We start from the raw sequence: 18,228 nt of genomic DNA on the forward strand, positions 1-18,228 counted from the left end.
GTGATGAACCAGAGGGGAAAAGTCTGTGTGTCTGGTAGTTACGAGGGATAGCTCAGTGGTTTGAGCATTGGCCTGCTAAACCCAGGGTTGTGAGTTCAATCCTTGAGGGCCCCATTGGGGGATTAGTCCTGCTTTGAGCAGAGGGTTGGACTAGATGATCTCCTGAGGTCCCTTCCAACCCTAATGATCTGTGAACTCAGGGAGACGGATCTGCGTCCAGACCAGCAGGGATTGTTGAGGTCATCCTACAAGAATTAATTAGGCTGGTGGAAGCCTGGGTGGGACCTAATCTTTGTTAGCTGGCTACTGGCGTCAGAATTCTGAGCCATAGCAGCAGGGGTGACAACACCTTACTGGTCCAGGTGATCCCAAGAACATTATACGGGTGTAGTCATTGCAGAAATTTCACCCCAATATCAGTGAATGGAGGTTCAGGCTCCAACCACTTGCAATAACAGATTGTAACGGACTCAAAAGCAAGGGAGCAAAGTACAAGTTTATTATTTTCTTCTTTTTATTTTGGGTTAAGAGAAATAGAACAAAGAAAGGGGGAAATTAGCCAGTTAGAATCAATGGACACAATGAATAAAAAGCATCTTGGGAGCTTATGTTAGAAATATGGTTTACCCCACAAGGGGAAATCAGCGGAGGATCTGAAAACCTCACTCATGAAGTATTTTGAGCAGAAGGAGAGAGAGGATGCAGGGCTGGGAAACCAGCCAGACTTTACTTCCCTACAGGAGAGGGCCACTCTGGTAGAGCTGACCAATTATGCACACCGGTCAAAATGTTCTAAACTGGGTGCCTCAGATTAAGCACCCAAATAGCTAACCTGATTTTTTCAGAGGGAGTGGTCTTCAAAAAGAGTTGGCACTTTCTGATTATTAGGTCAGTTACTTAGGTGTGTAAATATGGAATTAGGTAGCTAACTTTAGGCACTCACATTGGAAACTTACACTGTACCTCTATACATGGGTGTGTGTGTGTATATACATACATACATACCTTCAGAGAGATTGTATGCACATATAAACATACAAATGTGTACAGTTCATGGAAAACACTGAGATTCAGTAGATAATCTCTCTATTTAATATTCTATTGTAGGATATTAATTGTATTAAACACATTTCACTGGCCAAAAATCACGTTGCGATAAGCATGATGACAACCTTAAAGAGAGTAATTTCTTCCCTGCAGGGAGCTCAAATTTGCCTAGCCTCCCAATAGCTAATGTTAGCATTAACCAATGGAAGAACAGTAAAACCAGCAGGATAGTTGGTAGCAACAAAGAGGCTGCTTTGCATTCATGCAAGCACATTAACACTGGGAGTACAAAATGCTGAAACTAGACAGTTATATTTTTATACAACTGATTAGCATTATGCTCTGATCTGTATTTAATCGGAAAGTCTATGCTGCTGACAAAGAGAGAGTGCTTTGCACCACTGTTCTAGAGACTGTATTTTGGAAGCATCTTGGTCCATTATGAGTGTAATTATTCCTTGAGATACTAAGGAGAATTGTTCAGTTGGTGCATGTCTTCAGCCTATTATATGCTCTTTGCGTAGGTCCAAATAGTTGAGTGGATGGATTTTTCAAAATAAACTTTAAAATATGAATCTTCTCACCATGATGTATGCATTTTTAACTGAGGCACATGCACCTTTGTGGTGTGTGATTGTACAATATATTTTGTATGTGTTTTTGCGTGACAAGTGCTCTGTAGATGGGCCCGTTCTCTTGAAAACTCTTGTCACGACACTGAAATTATTACTGTTTTTCTAAAGTTTGAAAGAACGCCTATTGACAGAGGCTTTTTATGTTCAAATCAGCACACTGAAGTATAATGTCTAACTCTTCATGCAGCTTGCAGTTTCCCAGCGTTTCCTTTTCACTTGCCAACACAATTGCCCATTCACTTGTACAACTGCATGTTTGTGTATGCAACACAGGTGCACCCTCCTGAAAATGTACTCCATGTGTAAGATTATATAGTATGTTGTGACCTTGCATTTGTTCCATTTCCTTTATTCCATCATGAGTAAGGATATTAAAGGTGAAAGTCCATGCAGATATAAATGTTCAAATAGATATAAATAATGATAAAATAAGTCATGGGGTCTCTTCTGCTTCTGTCCCTGTACCCATGTAACACTCATTAAATTGTAAGAGTTGGACTCCTGTGTTTAGGAGCAAGATTTTGATAGAAATAAGCATTTTTGATTGTCCTATAATTTTGTAAAGCTACCTTTTTGTGTGAACTTTCATATCGCTTAAAGATCCTTTTTCTGTTTTTTTTTCCTTTCCCTGTAACAGATGTCATGTACTTCCCACCTAAGATACTGACGAGTGTTGGTTCTAATATTTCCTTTCATTGCCTCTATAATGATAAAAACAAGATGATTTTGTCAAAGAAGATTGTTTGGTGGCTGAATTTAGCAGAAGAAATCCCAGAGAGACAGTATACACTTGTGAATGATCGTGTTAGCAGAGTTACTCTTTTCAACTTGAATGCAACAAAACCTAAAGGAAAATTCTTCTATAATGCATTGTACTGTTGTAACCAAAACAGGGAATGTCATCATCGATATGCTGAATTATATGTAGTAGGTAAGATTCCGAATGACTTCACTTTTTTTATAAACTTCAGTATACTTGATATTTTCAAGCCAGAACATTTCAGTTTGATTCCAAGAAGGTTTTTGCAGACAACAGTGATTTATAATGCATAGTTTTGTCTCCTTAACAGTTGTATCTTTATTTGTATTAATATTTTTAATGTGTTTTAAATAGATGTCAATATCAATATCACATGTGAAACTGATGGGTACTTAACTAAAATGACTTGCAGATGGTCCGCAAACACAAATACATTGCTTGTGGGGAGTTCTTTACAGTTAAAATACTACAGGTGTGTATGGTTTTTAATGTATTATATTTGTTTGGAAACTGTTACTTTGGAAATATTAATGCAGTAACAGATGCTCCACAGAAGTGAATATAAAATCTGAGCCATTGTGGATCAAACTTTCACCTGGTCTTCCAGCTGGCTTCCAAAATGGAACCCACAGGTTCCAGCAAATCTCACACGTGTGCACAAATTAGTTCATAAAAGATCAAAGTGCCCAGTGTGGGTTTGCACATTATTCAGCACCTGCAAAACTTGTGGACACAATTTTGGAGGCCAACTTTGAAAATGTGGACAAAACATGGTAAAAACTAAAGCAGAAAATATTACTAAATAACTGTGCTATGAGAGTTGGGTTTGTTTCCACTGGCAGCAGGGCTGAGTCCTGGCAGAGCAAACTAATATACCTTTTAAGCCTTCTGTTTTCTTTCAAACTCTGTTCCAGTTTTGCAGTACAAATGCCCACCTTACTTTGCCACAATGGATTTTGATTTGTATGGCTTTTCACAATGGGGAAATTTGCTTGAATCATAATTTGTATGACTGAGACTAGTTGTTCATGTATATTAAATTACACCCAACTTTACACATACATGGTGATTAAATATATGACGGCAGAATTTAGCTCACTCCAAAAGAAAAAGATTTGTTCAGAAGGAGATTGTTACTTTACAGTTTTAACAGCTTTAGTGGCTGGAACAGTTTTCAATTTGCTACTAATATTCATGGTCTAATTTTCAGAAGGTTTGGCCTGGCCCTTGGGTCTTATATTTGAACTGGAAGGTATATTCAAGCTTAGCATCAAATTCTGATCTGCGTCATGCCAGTGAAGAAGCCAGTGAAGATACTGGAATCTTCATAGGCCTGGTGTACACTACGCATTTAAACCGAATTTAGCAGCGTTAAACCGATTTAACCCTGCATCCGTCCACACAATGAGGCCCTTTATATCAATATAAAGGGCTCTTTAAACTGATTTCTGTACTCCTCCCCGACGAGAGGAGTAGCGCTGAAATCGGTATTGCCATGTCGGATTAGGGTTAGTGTGGCCGCAAATCGATGGTATTGGCCTCCGAGCGGTATCCCACAGTGCACCATTGTGACCGCTCTGGAAAGCAATCTGAACTTGGATGCACTGGCCAGGTGGACAGGAAAAGCCCCGCGAACTTTTGAATTTCATTTCCTGTTTGCCCAGCGTGGAGCTCTGATCAGCACAGGTGGCAATGCAGTCCCAAATCCAAAAAGAGCTCCAGCATGGACCGTACGGGAGATACTGGATGTGATCGCTTTATGGGGAGACAAATCTGTTGTATCAGAGCTCCGTTACAGAAGACGAAATGACTAAGCATTTGAAAAAATCTCCAGGCTATGATAGACAGAGGCCACAGCAGGGACTCAGCACAGTGCTGCGTGAGAAGCGTAACGGAAAGCCGAAGAATCAAATGGACGCTCATGGAGGGAGTGAGGGAGGGGGTACTGAGGACTCCAGCTATCCCACAGTCCCTGCAGTCTCCGAAAAGCATTTGCATTCTTGGCTGAGCTTCAAATGCCTGAAGGATCAAAAACATTTTCCCGGGTGTTTCAGTGTGTATGTCATCAATTTACACCCTTCCCCCCCCCGAAAGAAAAGGGAAAAAAATTGTTTCTCGCCTTTTTTCAATGTCACCCTATGTCTACTGCATGCTGCTGGTAGACAGGGTGCTGCAGCGCTGAACACCAGCATCCCCTTCCCAGTGGCAGACGGTACAGTACAGAAGGACTGGTATCCGTTCTCGTCATCAGCCCGTGAGTGCTCCTGGCTGGCCTCGGTGAGGTCGGCTGGGGGTGCCTGGGTAAAAATAGGAATGACTCCCGGTCATTCCCGGCAGATGGTACAGAAGGCTTGGTAACCGTCCTCATCATAGCAACTGGGGGCTGAGCTCCATCAACCCCCCCACTTTCATGTCTAAAGAAAAGATTCTGTACTGCCTGGACTATCATAGCAGCAGGAGGCTGCGCTCCTCTCCCCCACACCGTTTAATGTCCTGTCTGGACTATCATAGCAGCTGGAGGCTGCCTCCCCCTCATTTTATCTCACTAAAAGTCAGTGTTTCTTATTCTTGCATTCTTTATTACTTCATCACACAAATGGGGGGACACTGCCACGGTAGCCCAGGAGGGTTGGGGGAGGAGGGAAGCAATGGGTGGGGTTGTTGCAGGGGCACCCCCTAGAATGGCATACAGCTCATCATTTCTGCGGGATCTCTGGGGCTCTGACACGGAGCGGCTGTGCTTTCTGGTTCTCTAGTACACTTGCCCCATATTCTAGGCAGGACTGACTCTATTTATAGACAAAACATAAAGAAGGGAATGACCCAGGGAGTCATTCCCATTTTTGTCCATGTGCCCCTGGCCGACCTCAGCGAGGCCAGCCAGGAGCACCCATGACAGCAGCAGACGGTACAAAAGGATTGATAACCGTCATCGCCAATTTCCAAATGCAAACGGTGCAAAATGACTGATAACCATCATCTCATTGCCAATTTACAATGGCAGACGGTGCAATAGGGATGGTAATCGTCTCTGCTACCTTGCAAAGGCAAATGAATGTTGCTGTGTAGCACTGCAGTACCGCCTCTGTCAGCAGCATCCAGTACACATACGGTGACAGTGACAAAAGGCAAAACAGGCTCCATGGTTGCCATGCTATGGCATCTGCCAGGGCAATCCAGGTGAAAAAGGGCGCGAAATGATTGTCTGCCGTTGCTTTCACGGAGGAAGGATTGAGTGATGACATTTACCCAGAATCACTTGCGACACTGTTTTTGCCCCATCATGCATTGGGAACTCAACCCAGAATTCCAATGGGCGGGGGAGACTGCGGGAACTATGGGATAGCTACCCACAGTGCAACGCTCTGGAAATCGACGCTAGCCTCAGTACATGGATGCACACCGCCGAATTAATGTGCTTAGTGTGGCCGCGTGCACTCGACTTTATATAATCTGTTTTTAAAAAACCGGTTTCTGTAAAATCGGAATAATCCCGTAGTGTAGACATGCCCATAGATGTTCTTTGGTGTAACAAATTTCGTCTCTTGCATAGACAAGTTTGGTCAATAGAATTCAAATACCTGCTGCAGAGCTGGGGAAACAAGGTTCTGTTCAGACCCAGTTTTCCTCTTGTTCCTGCAGTTTCCCCCTTATTTCCTAATTCAAAACAATTCTAACCATCCACACTAGGTAGGGCCTAAGAGGTGGGTTTTCCACTTGCAGAAGTGGAGACCATTTCACCGCAGAAGTTAGAATAATGCTTTGTGTATCCTAAACCCTTTCCCCTACATCAGCTTCTCCAGCCGTTGGTTCTTCTCTGCAGTCATGATTACTTTTTCCTGTCATCCCCTGGTACCAAATAATTTCAGAGAACGTCACGTGTTTTTGTCTCTTCCTTAGGTCCCCAAAGCTTTCATTTTTGTCTGTCCTTTGGACAGAGTAGCAATGCTACTAGGGGAAAAATGTGTGGTATAGTTGATGCACCATTCATACCTATGTGCCAGGAGTGCCCTATGAAAAGATCTCTCTCACATCGTCTAATAATTTTAAACACAAAAGATTCCTATAACTGCGCTAGTACTTGGATAAATAAAATGGAAAAACAAAACCTCCCTGAGCAGAAGTCACTGGATTTATTCGCTACTGGACTAGACCGGATATGTGACAAAGAAGCTTAAATTAGCACTTACGGTCCTGCACACACTTAAGCCGCGATTCAGGAAAGCTTAAATGCTTTCTTGAATAGGGATGGATTTAAGCGAAGAGCTTTCCTGAACTGGGCCCCACGGTGTGAAGTGTGAGTGGTTCCACTGAACTCAACAGTATTTGTAGGATTGGACCATGAATACTAAGTGATGGGCACTATAGTGAAGCCTTTGATGGATGGAACAATAAACAGAACCCTTAGGATTTCATATGGAAACCTTTTCTGGGACTATATTGTGACTAGTTGACTCCTGGGCTAAATGTTGCCTTGACTACCTGTTAGAGCCACTTATGTCGGAATAAATACCTTTTCATGCTCTTCCCCTTTCCTTCTCTCATCTTTCCATATTGGTCTCAAACATGTTTGATAAATTTGCCTGAGAGAAATGGTGTTTCCTAATATCTATAATCTCATTACAGGTCGATGCGTAGGTCAGGCATTGACATTAACATGGTGTATAAGTGCATGCCAGCTTTCTTCTTTGTTTTTGTTTTGATTCTGTTGAGGTTTTATTAAAAAAAATAAATCTAAATGAGAAGAAAACATTTTGTATGAGAATAACTAAAATAGAAAATAAATTTTAAAAAAAATCTGACTAATGGCAATATTTCCCGGTTCTTTAAAATAACAGACAACTTTGTTATATTCAACATTTGCCTGCAACATTGTGAGCAAGAACACACAATGTAACTGGCCAGCAATAAGCTAGAAACCTAAGTGAAATTGACCGGTCTGTTTTCATTGCCCAAACTGAATGAAATGCCAGGTTTAAGCAGCCACCATAAATATTTAAGAATAAACTTTGATTTGAAAAATTCCTTCTGTTTTAATAATCTAAACTGGTGATATTAGAAACACTGTGAAGATAATTTAATATATAGAAATGGCTCAGTAGTGCTTATCAGTGTCCTTTTGGGGGTATACGTGGCCATTCTGAAAATTGGAGTCTAAAGGTTAGAGTTAAACATGCTATATTTGCATCATTCCTGTTTTTTTGCTAGAAGCATGACTCTATTGTGCTCGTTTCTGTTTTCCTCACAGTCACTGATGCAATTAAAATGTTGCAAATAAAATCACTTTCTACACTCTAGAGTGATGCAATATTTTGCCCTTTCACTGATCGGGGTGTTATTCCACCTTCCTCTACAAATCAGCACTGCCAACAAAAACAGCACACCCCATCTAATAAAAATCCAGAATGATGGGGAAAATCTTCAGAACGGAATGTAGCGATTTAATATGCATTAGTTTTATTGGCATTAACAGGAGAAATGTAACTAAATGTACCTCTTAGGGTCCAATTAAATAACCAGTTACATCTCTGGTGGGTAACTCAAAAAGCCTGAGCTGCACAGGCCTGGATCCAAATTCTAATATCTTAGGGAAAATTTGAAAAGATTCCTCTTTTCATTAGCCACAAAATGTCACCTTGAGCATTTTGCACCACCCCCACACCCACTTCCCACTTTGTGATTCATCTGAATCTGATTGCTAGGTATGGATGCTGGCAGCCTGTCAAGGATTTATTTTAACACCACCCTATCGGGTAGTTTTTTAAAGGGGATTTAATTATCATGGAGTCCCAGCCATGTGTGTCCAGTTAGGCAGAATAACCCATCACACATCAATCTGCCCTTTGGGAGCCAGACTCTCAGCAGGTACAAATCATTGAAGTCAATGGAGCTATATTCATTTGCACCAGCTGAGGATCTGAATCAGGATGTTTACCTCTAACACATGCTCCTCAAGTTTTCTGCCATCCTCATGTCCACTTCCTGGCTCTTTTCTTACAGCTTGTTTAACTTTTAAGTTCAACCGAATTAAGGCCACATTAATTCTGAGAAGACAGTTGGCTATAGAAGGGCTGTAATGGGGCACAGAATCACAGGGTTGTATTCTGAAAGATGATAATTGAGTAAGCACACTGGCAGAGAGGCTTCTGCTCCCTTATTTTATTTCTTTATTTTAACAAATGTTATGTTCTTATAAAGTGCTGAATTGATAGCTCAGAAAACAGAAGTCCTCCATGTATCCAAAGAGACTTGGCTAGGGTGATCCATGCATTTGTGACCTCTGGGCTATATTATACCAACTCACGGTATCTAGGAGAAAAGCCACACTCCTGGGAAAAGATCCCAGTGGCACCAAATGCAGCAGCCTGTCTTCTTAGCAATACTAGTTTCTGTGAACAGGTCGCTGCTCTCTGTACTGTCTCCCCATTCAACAGAGAGTCCAGGTCAAGATGTTTTGTCCTGATAGCTAGGGCCCTACCAAATTCACAGTCCATTTTGGTCAATTTCATAGTCATTGGATTTTAAAAATTGTAAATTTCATGATTTCAGCTATTTAAATCTGAAATTTCCCAGTGTTGTAATTGTAGGGGTCCTGACCCAAAAAGGAATTGTGGCGGGGTTGTGGTACTACGACCCTGACTTCTGCACTGCTCCCTACAGAGCTGGGCCCTCAGTCAGTAGCCGCCATTCTCTGGCCACCCATCTCTGAAGGCAACAGCGCAGAAGTAAGGGTGGCATGGTATAGTATTGCCACCCTTGATTCTGTGCTGCTGCCGACGGAGTGCTGCCTTCAGAGCTGGTTGCCCAGCAAGCAGCCACCGCTCTCCAGCCTCCCAGCTCTGAAAGCAGCGTAGAAGTAGTAGTGGCAATACTGTGAACCCCCCTAAAATAACCTTGTGACCTCCCCGGCAACTCCCTTTTGGGTCACGATCCCCAATTTGAGAAACACTGGTGTCCTCCATGAAATCTGTATACTATACGGTAAAAGCACACAAAAGACCAGATATCACGGGAGAAGACCAGATTTCACGGTCCGTGATGCGTTTTTCATGGCCATGAATTTGGTAGGGCCCTATTGATAGTCAAAGCCCTCTATGCGATTGGCCCTAGCTGTTAAGGAGGTTGGCCCTTTTTTATGATCATGCCTCCCACCACAGCTACATTCCACTGGCCCAATTAAACTGTCATTCACTAGGGAGAGGCTCCTGAGTGCAGGCAACAGAACTGCCACAGGTACTGGAACTAGACAACGAAATTCATTATCACGGGAGTAGGGAGCCCATGCACACTCAGAACTAAATGTGCAAATCCTATTTTGACTCAACTTTATCTCAGTAATTTCATCACTTCTTCCGCCCTCTCCCAGCACATGTGTGCGCACATACTCACCCCCCTAGGAACTCTCTATACTATTTCTTCTGGAGGCTGGGAAGGAAGGAGGAAAGAGATTGTTCGTGGTGCTTCAGTTTTCAAATATATGGGAAGTGGTCAGATTCTACAAAAATGGGACGGGGGAGTCCTATAAATCCCTACATCAAGTTTAAAAAAAAAAAGTGTAAACTCCTAACACAACACTGCCAGCATTCTCAACTGTGCCCTGGAGGAAATACTTCTGGAGCTCAGAAGGTAATTCATTATCTACGGGGCCTTTCAGGGCCTGATCCAAATCCCATTGACTTCAGTGGAAGGACTCCTATTGACTTTAATGAGCCTTGGATCAGGCCCAAACTTTTTTACTTCTCTGCCGACACTACCCAAAAAGTTGCCAGTTAATGAGTGGCAAATATGTAGGTGATCAAGTGCTGTGAAAATCCTGTCTTCTAGGTCAGCAACTTATTTTACATAGGCCACAACAACAGCCATCGGATAACTGCTTTCAGTCAGGCGTGGGCTGGGTTGGGAGTGGTAAACTAAAGGAAAAATCTTTGGTATCTCATTACCATATTGCTTTGAGCCATGCAGGGCAATTTAAATTAAATCAAGCAAACCCTCAAACACTAAGAATGATTATAATAGTTCTAATTGTGTAAGCGTGGCTAGAACACCAAGAGGATAAAATATTTTTTCCTGTGTTTAATTGAAAGTATCATTTTCTTTTTTTGTTTCAATATTGCTTTGAAAAGGGTGATCCTCTATTGTAATTTTGGGGAGAGGAGGGGAAATGTGCAGTTTATAAGGAAATGTTATGACTTTGGCTTAAAACATGACATGAGAAGTTCAAGATTTCCAATCAATATTATTTCTAAGCCTCAGCATGACAGCGTTTTCTTTACTTTTCTTTGTAGTTTTATTTATAACAGAAACAGCTCTTTGTTGAAAATTATTAATTGAATGTTTTCATCTCTTTTAAGGAGTAGTATCTATTGTTCTGACTTTCCAAGTATTCCTCCAAAGTCGGAGGCAAAAGAATGCCATTTACAGAGGAATCATTATTACGAGTGTACATTTCAGCCTATTTTTCTTTTATCTGGATATACCATGTGGATAGAGATAAAGCACCAACTAGGAACACTTGAATCCCCACCAACCTGTGTCATTCCAGCAGATGTGGGTATGTCAAAAGATTTTGTTAATACCTTTTTCTTCCAGTAGTGGTCTTGGACAGCAATGTCTATATGCTGTAGGTGGAGCAGCATAGCTCAGATTCTGGAAGGAGCTGCAAGGTCCTGACTGTAAGAGCACTGAAGTCGATGAGACCCTTTCCATTGACTTCAGTGGGCTTTGGATTAGGCCTTATCTTCGCACAATACGTTTTCAGCTGAAAGAACCAGTTTTTACTTATCAAAGGGGTAGCCTTGTTAATCTGGATCTGTAAAAAGCGACAAAGAGTCGTGGGTGGGTGACATGTGTCTGACGAAGTGGGTATTCGTCCACGAAAGCTTATGCTCCAATACGTCTGTTGGTCTATAAGGTGCCACAGGACTCTTTGTCGCTTTTTACAGTTTTACTTGTTTATCAATTTGTGGCTATTGCAGAGACATTTACAAGAAAGGTTGGATTAAAAAAAGGTGGTTAGTTTTTGGTTTTGTGGGTTTTTTTTAAATTCATGGCACACAAAAATGTGCATTTTCAATTATTAGTGGTACGGAAAGGAAGGACTCATCTCCGACCTTACCTTGAAGTCCCTCCATAGCTCTGCCTCTCCCTGTGTGCTTGCTTTTATCTGATTGTGTTTTCAGTCTTGTTTGTCTGTTACCTTCTACCACAAATGTCTCTGCACTTTCTTCCATGCTCTCAGCCTTTAAGCATGGAACTGCCTGCCTGAATTGGTCCATAGAGGTTACTGACTACTTCTTCAAACCCTCCTCCAGACACACCTCTGCTGTGATGTTTACAAGTTGTCTACGATTTGTGGCTGCCGGGGGGAGCTGATGTCCTTTAAATAAATAAATAAAAAGATAAAAATAAAAAAATACAAAGAAAATGAGGTTTAGCTGGAGCCATTAGGAATCACTGAGCAGTTGGCTATTACTTCTGTAACCACAATTCTTATTTCTCCTTCCCTCCTTTTGTTTGTCAGACTCACTTGTCGCACCTTGTCTCAAATTACATTGAAAGCTTTTGGGGCCAGGGATTGTTTCTTATTGTGCTTGTAGAAGGACGAGCACAGTGGGACTAAAATCCTGAGTGGGGCCTGTAGGCACAGTACAAACGAAAACTAATAATGCTAACTTGAAAGAGAATTGATCACCTAGTTTCACTCACAGGCTGACGATGTTCATTGCACAGTGTTTCTTCTGATGTATATTTCTAAACAGACCCCAACTAATATTTCAGGATTAGTACTAAGAAGAGGGAATAATTACAAATCCACTTAGAAGTGGTGTGGCAAACTCATGTTGGAGTGACTTCAGGGACCATGGGTGAGTTGGGACCCACAGATTTGAAAGTTTGACTTTCACTCTAATGTTACAGGGTTCATGTTTGCTTAGAAGAGGCTTTAAAAAAGGAGCAGAAATAGGAAAGAGGAGAGACTACTGAAAAAATAAACTATAGTGGCACTCATTCACTTCAGTATAGCTTTTGGGGAAGAGTATGAATGTATCTCTGCATAGCACAGAGTTCCATTCACTAGAATAACTTGTTTTAATTGTGAATTTCCCTTACAAAACACTTGGGTTTAAATTTAAGGATAAAAGTTTCACACACAAGAACTAGTTTTGCTAAGCCAGGGCCTGATCCAGATCCCTCTGAAGTCACTGGGAGTAATATTGGGACCCTAAACAATGACTCAAGAGGCTTCTAAAACCTCAAACCTTTTCCTCATCCCTAATTATGAGATACCTACTCCTTTAACAACTGATCTATCTGTAAATACCTGTTGAAACTAACCTGTTGATTAAGGTTTTATTCCTGTTTTAATATCTGTGCTGTGCATCTGTATGTTTTCAGATCTTCTCTTAATTCTTTGCTATGAAGGTTAATAATACAGATGCTCCAAAAAAAGTTTGCACTCAAAAGTGATACTAGGGAACTGAGCTTTTTGATAGTTCTGCTTTGGGGGCTCCAGTTTTGGCATGTGAGAAGAAACTGGCAGTGAAAACCTATGTTTTGTGATTGACTTCTTTCTGATTGCCTGGCCGGACTGACATAAGAACCATAAAGAGTCTGTGCCTTAAATTTCTCCTAGCCTTGAATTAAAAAACCCACCAAAACAGTGAATTTAACCCCCCCTCAAATGAATAAACGTTTCTGTGAAGGCCTTGTGGCCCATATTATTACCTTGAACATTTCATTGTACAGTATAGGTCCTAGACTCCCTGGTAGATTAGATTGTTGATCCAGCAAAACATTTAAACACATGTAACTTTAAGCATGTGTGTGTTCCCATTAAAACCAATGGGATTTTTCATGTACTAAAGTGCTTTTGCTATTTCAGGGCCTTACTAAGGTTTCCCCATAACGGCTTTGCAGCAAGCGGTATCTCTTAAGTGGATTTTTTTGATACAGGTGTAGACTGCAGTTTTAACTAGGGTGACCAGATGTCCCAATTTTATAGGGACAGTCCCAATTTTTGGGTCTTTTTCTTATATAGGCTCCTATTACCCCCCACCCCCGTCCCGATTTTTCACATTTGCTGTCTAGTCACCGTAGGTTCAACAAACTTTCTTCTGTAACACTAACAGAATACTTTGCTTAAACTTGTCTTGAGGCTACAGGCCAAACCAATGTCTGCTAGGCATTTTCAGGAATGGTGCCTTGCAAAGTCTACAGAGAAGGTTTACAGTTTGGACTCATCTAAGTCTTAAGCACCTTGTAGGTTTTCCAAAGGACAAAAGAAAAAGAGCTTTGCAGTGGCAAATTTGTGTTTCACAAAACTTCTGCCCAAATATTTTTCACACAGTATATGAAAGCAGAACTAGCATTTTCCCACCCATCTCTAGTCAATATTTGGAACGAGCACTTCTCTCTTTTTTCCAACTAGACTGCTAAAGCACAGCAAGAATAGAACAGAGTAAAATATTACGTTATGGGAGCAGAAGACCAAATCCACACAGATAGTAAGACTTCAGCATAAATTAAACCAAATCTTCCATTGCGAGCTAAAATTTAAATGGAGGGAACAATGACCAAAGGAATTTCCAAAGGAAAAACCCTAATGCATTATGGCCATACCACTTCCCTAAGCAGTTTTAGGATGTAGAAATGTGTTTTACATTTTGCTTTTTGTACTTGGTTTTCCCAAGCACTGAAGAGAGCAACGAGTTAACGAATGATAGTACATTGTTAGCCCACACTGTCAATGTGGCCACTTTTGGAGTTCACAAATAGTTTTGAGCATTCAAACATATTTAAATGAGTGCAGTTCAAGGAGGTGGTCCTTTCTGGTTCAAAAACATGATTCACTCTTTTCATCCTGTTTTGACAAATGTGTTTGCAGATTCTGTTGAAGTTGACGTTAGCAACACTGACATATGGTATTCCTGGCCTTCGGTGCTCTTTTTCAGATACATGTTTAGCGTTGCACATAGTGGAGTATGCGGGGCTGTGTTGGTCCTGTACTTGTATTGCCTATACAACATGCCAAAAGAATCTTGCACTTGCCAACACAGCAGCTGTAAGTTACTGAAGTAATTTAGGTTCTTAGTGGGATCTAACAGATCAAATATCCATTAGTTTTCAGGCAGAGGAGAGTAGGGTGACCAGATAGCAAGTGTGAAAAATCAGGACGGGGTAGGGAGTAATAGGGGCCCATATTAAAAAAAGCCTCAAATATAGGGACTGTCCCTATAAAATCGGGACATCTGGTCACCCTAGAGGAGAGTACTCCTAGGATACACATTGAACATTGAGGAGTGCTGGCAAATGAAGGCTTTCAGATATACTTGGCCTGAAGAGTTTTTAAAAGTCTGAGTTACACACTCATCACTCTAAACACAGTGGAGATAAGATAAAGCTGTTGAGCTACAGTGAGTGAAGCACGCGCTGCACCGTACTACTAACAAAGTGGTCATTCTAGTTCTCCTTCCCCTGGTGTTTTCTTCAGCTTTTTTTCTTGCTTTTTAGTAGGGTTGCTCAAAGAACTTTGAACAAAACATTCTCTTGTTGCAAAATGGGGCTTTGTTGAAATCGAAATTTTCCCTAGGAAAAGGGCAATTTTGGCAGAGGTTTCCATTTGGGAAATCAAAACATTGAATTTCAGGTTGACTTCATATTAGTTTCTGCTTCTGCCTGAGCTACTGCGGTGCATCATGGGAGTTTAATTCTGGGTTACTCATGCCCCCATTTTCCCCTTTGGCCCCCCGGTCCCTAGCCCTACTTCATCTTCCATGATGCCCCATTGCAACCTCACAGAATCATAGAATATCAGGGTTGGAAGGGACCTCAGGAGGTCATCTAGTCCAACCCCCTGCTCAAAGCAGGACCAATCCCCAACTAAATCATCCCAGCCAGGGCTTTGTCAAGCCTGACCTTAAAAACTTCTAAGGAAGGAGATTCCACCACCTCCCTGTAGTAGAGTCTCCAGGAGGTAGCATGGCACCTGAAATGGATGCAGACACCAATGTTGACTTGTCCCCACATGAAATAACGATAAACCAAAATGAAATGTTTTGACATTTCTGAATTGAAATTTTTCTGAATTTTTCATTCTGTGAAAAGTTTTGATATTTCAACTTTTTGTCCTGATTTGGGGCAATATCCCAGGGACAGAAATTCAATTTGTCAATTACAATTTAGTTACATCTGTAGTGAATGAGTAAGCAAACGTGTATGGTATACTAGACGTTGAACTGAAAAGATTTTGATTTGATAAGCCAGAGAAAATCTGGAATAACCTCTGATATTAGAGAAGAATTTGCATTGCTGTAGCTAAGATCACAATGCGGTCCAATGTAGAGGGGAAAAATAGAATAAGTAGTACCATTGGCTTCAATTAGAAATTTCAGAGTCTACATTTCAGTGGCTTTTTCTTTTCAATTTTCTAGTGAAGCCGTTTCCTCCCTCTAACGTTAAGGCAGAAATCACCAAGAATGTTGGGCTGCTGAATGTGAGCTGGACAAACCCAGCATTTCCGAACAGCGATCTTAAGTTTCAGATTCGGTACTCTGTGAACAGGGAAGAAATATTATGGGAGGTACTATTATACTTAATACAACATAATGTTTTCATCCCTGCAGTGTTTGTGCATGCAAAGTCCATATCAATCAACCAATGTATGTTTAATTCATTCTATATGATAAAGTATTTTAGTTTGCATTAGAATTTATTTTCTGTGGCAAAATTATATTAGTGAGCGGTCTCTCATTGGACTCAGTGTCAGGAGGTCTGAATTTGCCAGTTCGAGAAGTTAAGATCTCAGTCAGATGCCTAGAAAACTGTGTGGTATTCCGATTCTAAGTATTTTTAATTCTTTTGCAGATATTTGAGGTTTCAAATGCACCAACAAGATCAGTCATGATAAAGGTACTGGACCTTTGTGTTGTATATATTGTTCAGGTGCGCTGCAGTGGACTAGATGGATTAGGTTACTGGAGTGATTGGAGTAAACCAGCGTATACCATTGTACAGGATATCCAAGGTGCGTGTAGTTTATAAATACACTCTGAAGATTATAGTTTTATGCATGTGTGACATTGTTCTTCTTAAAATGGATGTAATTTTGCAGCTCCCCTGAGAGGTCCCGAATTTTGGAGAGTTATTAATGAAGATCCCATAAGGAAGCAGAAAAATGTTACTTTAGTTTGGAAGGTATGAAGAATTGTATTTCAGCTTCTGTCTCTCACTGTCTCTGTTTTTCACTCATGATACGGATGCTATCACAGTTTGATGGCTTTGTGGGATGCATGATTCAAAAGTGTTGGTGGAATTACTGGAGGTGGGCATCGAGCAAGCACGTGTGGTCCTGAATGACAGACTGAAACATTCATTATTCATGGTCCTTTTGTAGACAGAATAGTTAGGACACAGCTTCATTCATTTTACCACCTCTCACTCAGCAGCGCTGTCAGGTAGTAGAGGTTCCTAAAAAAAGATTGGTGGCCATACTGCAATATAATCAGAGTACAGTTCTTATCTCTTTTCCTCCCATATCTTCTCTCTTCTCCTTACTTCTCTCTGAATTTCTCTCTCTCTTTTTCCTTATACACTGAAATCTTTTCTACCACAAGCTGGCAGAGCTGTTTTTCTTCCCTACTCACCAACAAGACATAGTACTTTATTAACAGGACAGAATCCTTCCCTCTGCTGTGTGGTTGCTCTGGATGGTTATGAGGTCACAGTGACTCTCCATTCACTCAGTCAGCAGCCGTTTTCATTCAGCAGCAGGGCAGGATTCCAGATTTACAGTTCAACAGCTAACTGCTCTGGTTGTCACACCAGAGGCCCATCTTGGGTGAATAGGATCTGACCCTACCCTAAGCGCAGTTACATGGGGCAATCAGTAGCACAGGCTAGATGGGGTATATGCTACTCATATTTGTTCATCACCTACACAGCACATATGCACATAATCCCCACCTCTCAAAGCAAACAAGTCCTTTTGCTCTGCTAAAGAATCACTGCTTGGCCAGCTCCTCTTCCCAGTCTCTCAGCATCCAGGATAGGAAGGACAGTATTTTATCCAGAGTGTAAAGCACTCACCCTCCTTCCTGTTGGGACAAATCTTGCCACCTGGGCTGCACTGATTCACAGCAGTTTGGAGGAATAGAAGCATCTAGATGGCCACAATTGGAGATGGGACCGTGGACAGGGTAGGCCAGTGCTCTGAGATGACACTGAGAATTATCTCTTTCAAAGGCTTGGTTGGCTGGTTCTTGCTCATATGCTCAGAGTCTAACTGATCACCATGTGTGGCATCAGGAAGGAATTTCCCCCAGATCAGATTGGCAGTGACTTTGGGGATTTTCACCTTCCTCTGCAGCATGTGGTTCGCTTTCCAGGATTATCCGGGTATACCTCACTTACTCATTTCCCTGCCATTGCAGGACCCTTGGGCATTGTTGCACCTCAGTCCCTCTTATTCTCTGCCCGTGGCACAGAATCTAGTCTCCTTTGGGCTTATTTTTGTTGTGAGGCCCTTCTGGCCTTAAACTCTGACTCGGAGTCTTTAAAAACAATGAATGTAAGTTATATTGAAAGATGTTAGTTTCCATTTGCCAGATTCTCAGAAAAGGAGGCCAAAAGTCTGTGTGTAGAATTGGTCTAACACCTGCAAACCATCCCCTGTACAATTGCTATGACTTTACATGCAAACTGTGTAATTGCACATGCAAATGATCAGTTAGGTGATTGACTGACTACCCTTATTTGCACATGTAGTCATGGTAACTGTGCCTGCAGCCTCAC

The 18,228-nt window shown here is 41.4% G+C and overlaps 1 protein-coding gene across 2 annotated transcripts in view; it reads left to right on the top strand.

The window, feature by feature from the left end:
• LEPR (leptin receptor) overlaps nt 1–18,228 on the top strand; it is a 61,566-nt gene that overhangs the window by 31,820 nt on the left and 11,518 nt on the right. For both annotated transcript variants that reach the window (XM_045028915.1, XM_045028917.1), the window contains exons 8-13: nt 2,320–2,613; nt 2,797–2,914; nt 10,794–10,993; nt 15,870–16,018; nt 16,303–16,462; nt 16,550–16,632. In XM_045028915.1, coding sequence (XP_044884850.1) covers nt 2,320–2,613; nt 2,797–2,914; nt 10,794–10,993; nt 15,870–16,018; nt 16,303–16,462; nt 16,550–16,632 — 1,004 coding nt within the window. The remainder of the gene's footprint in view (nt 1–2,319; nt 2,614–2,796; nt 2,915–10,793; nt 10,994–15,869; nt 16,019–16,302; nt 16,463–16,549; nt 16,633–18,228) is intronic.

This window comes from Mauremys mutica, chromosome 8, assembly GCF_020497125.1.
Source record: "Mauremys mutica isolate MM-2020 ecotype Southern chromosome 8, ASM2049712v1, whole genome shotgun sequence".
Classification (NCBI taxonomy): domain Eukaryota; kingdom Metazoa; phylum Chordata; order Testudines; family Geoemydidae; genus Mauremys; species Mauremys mutica.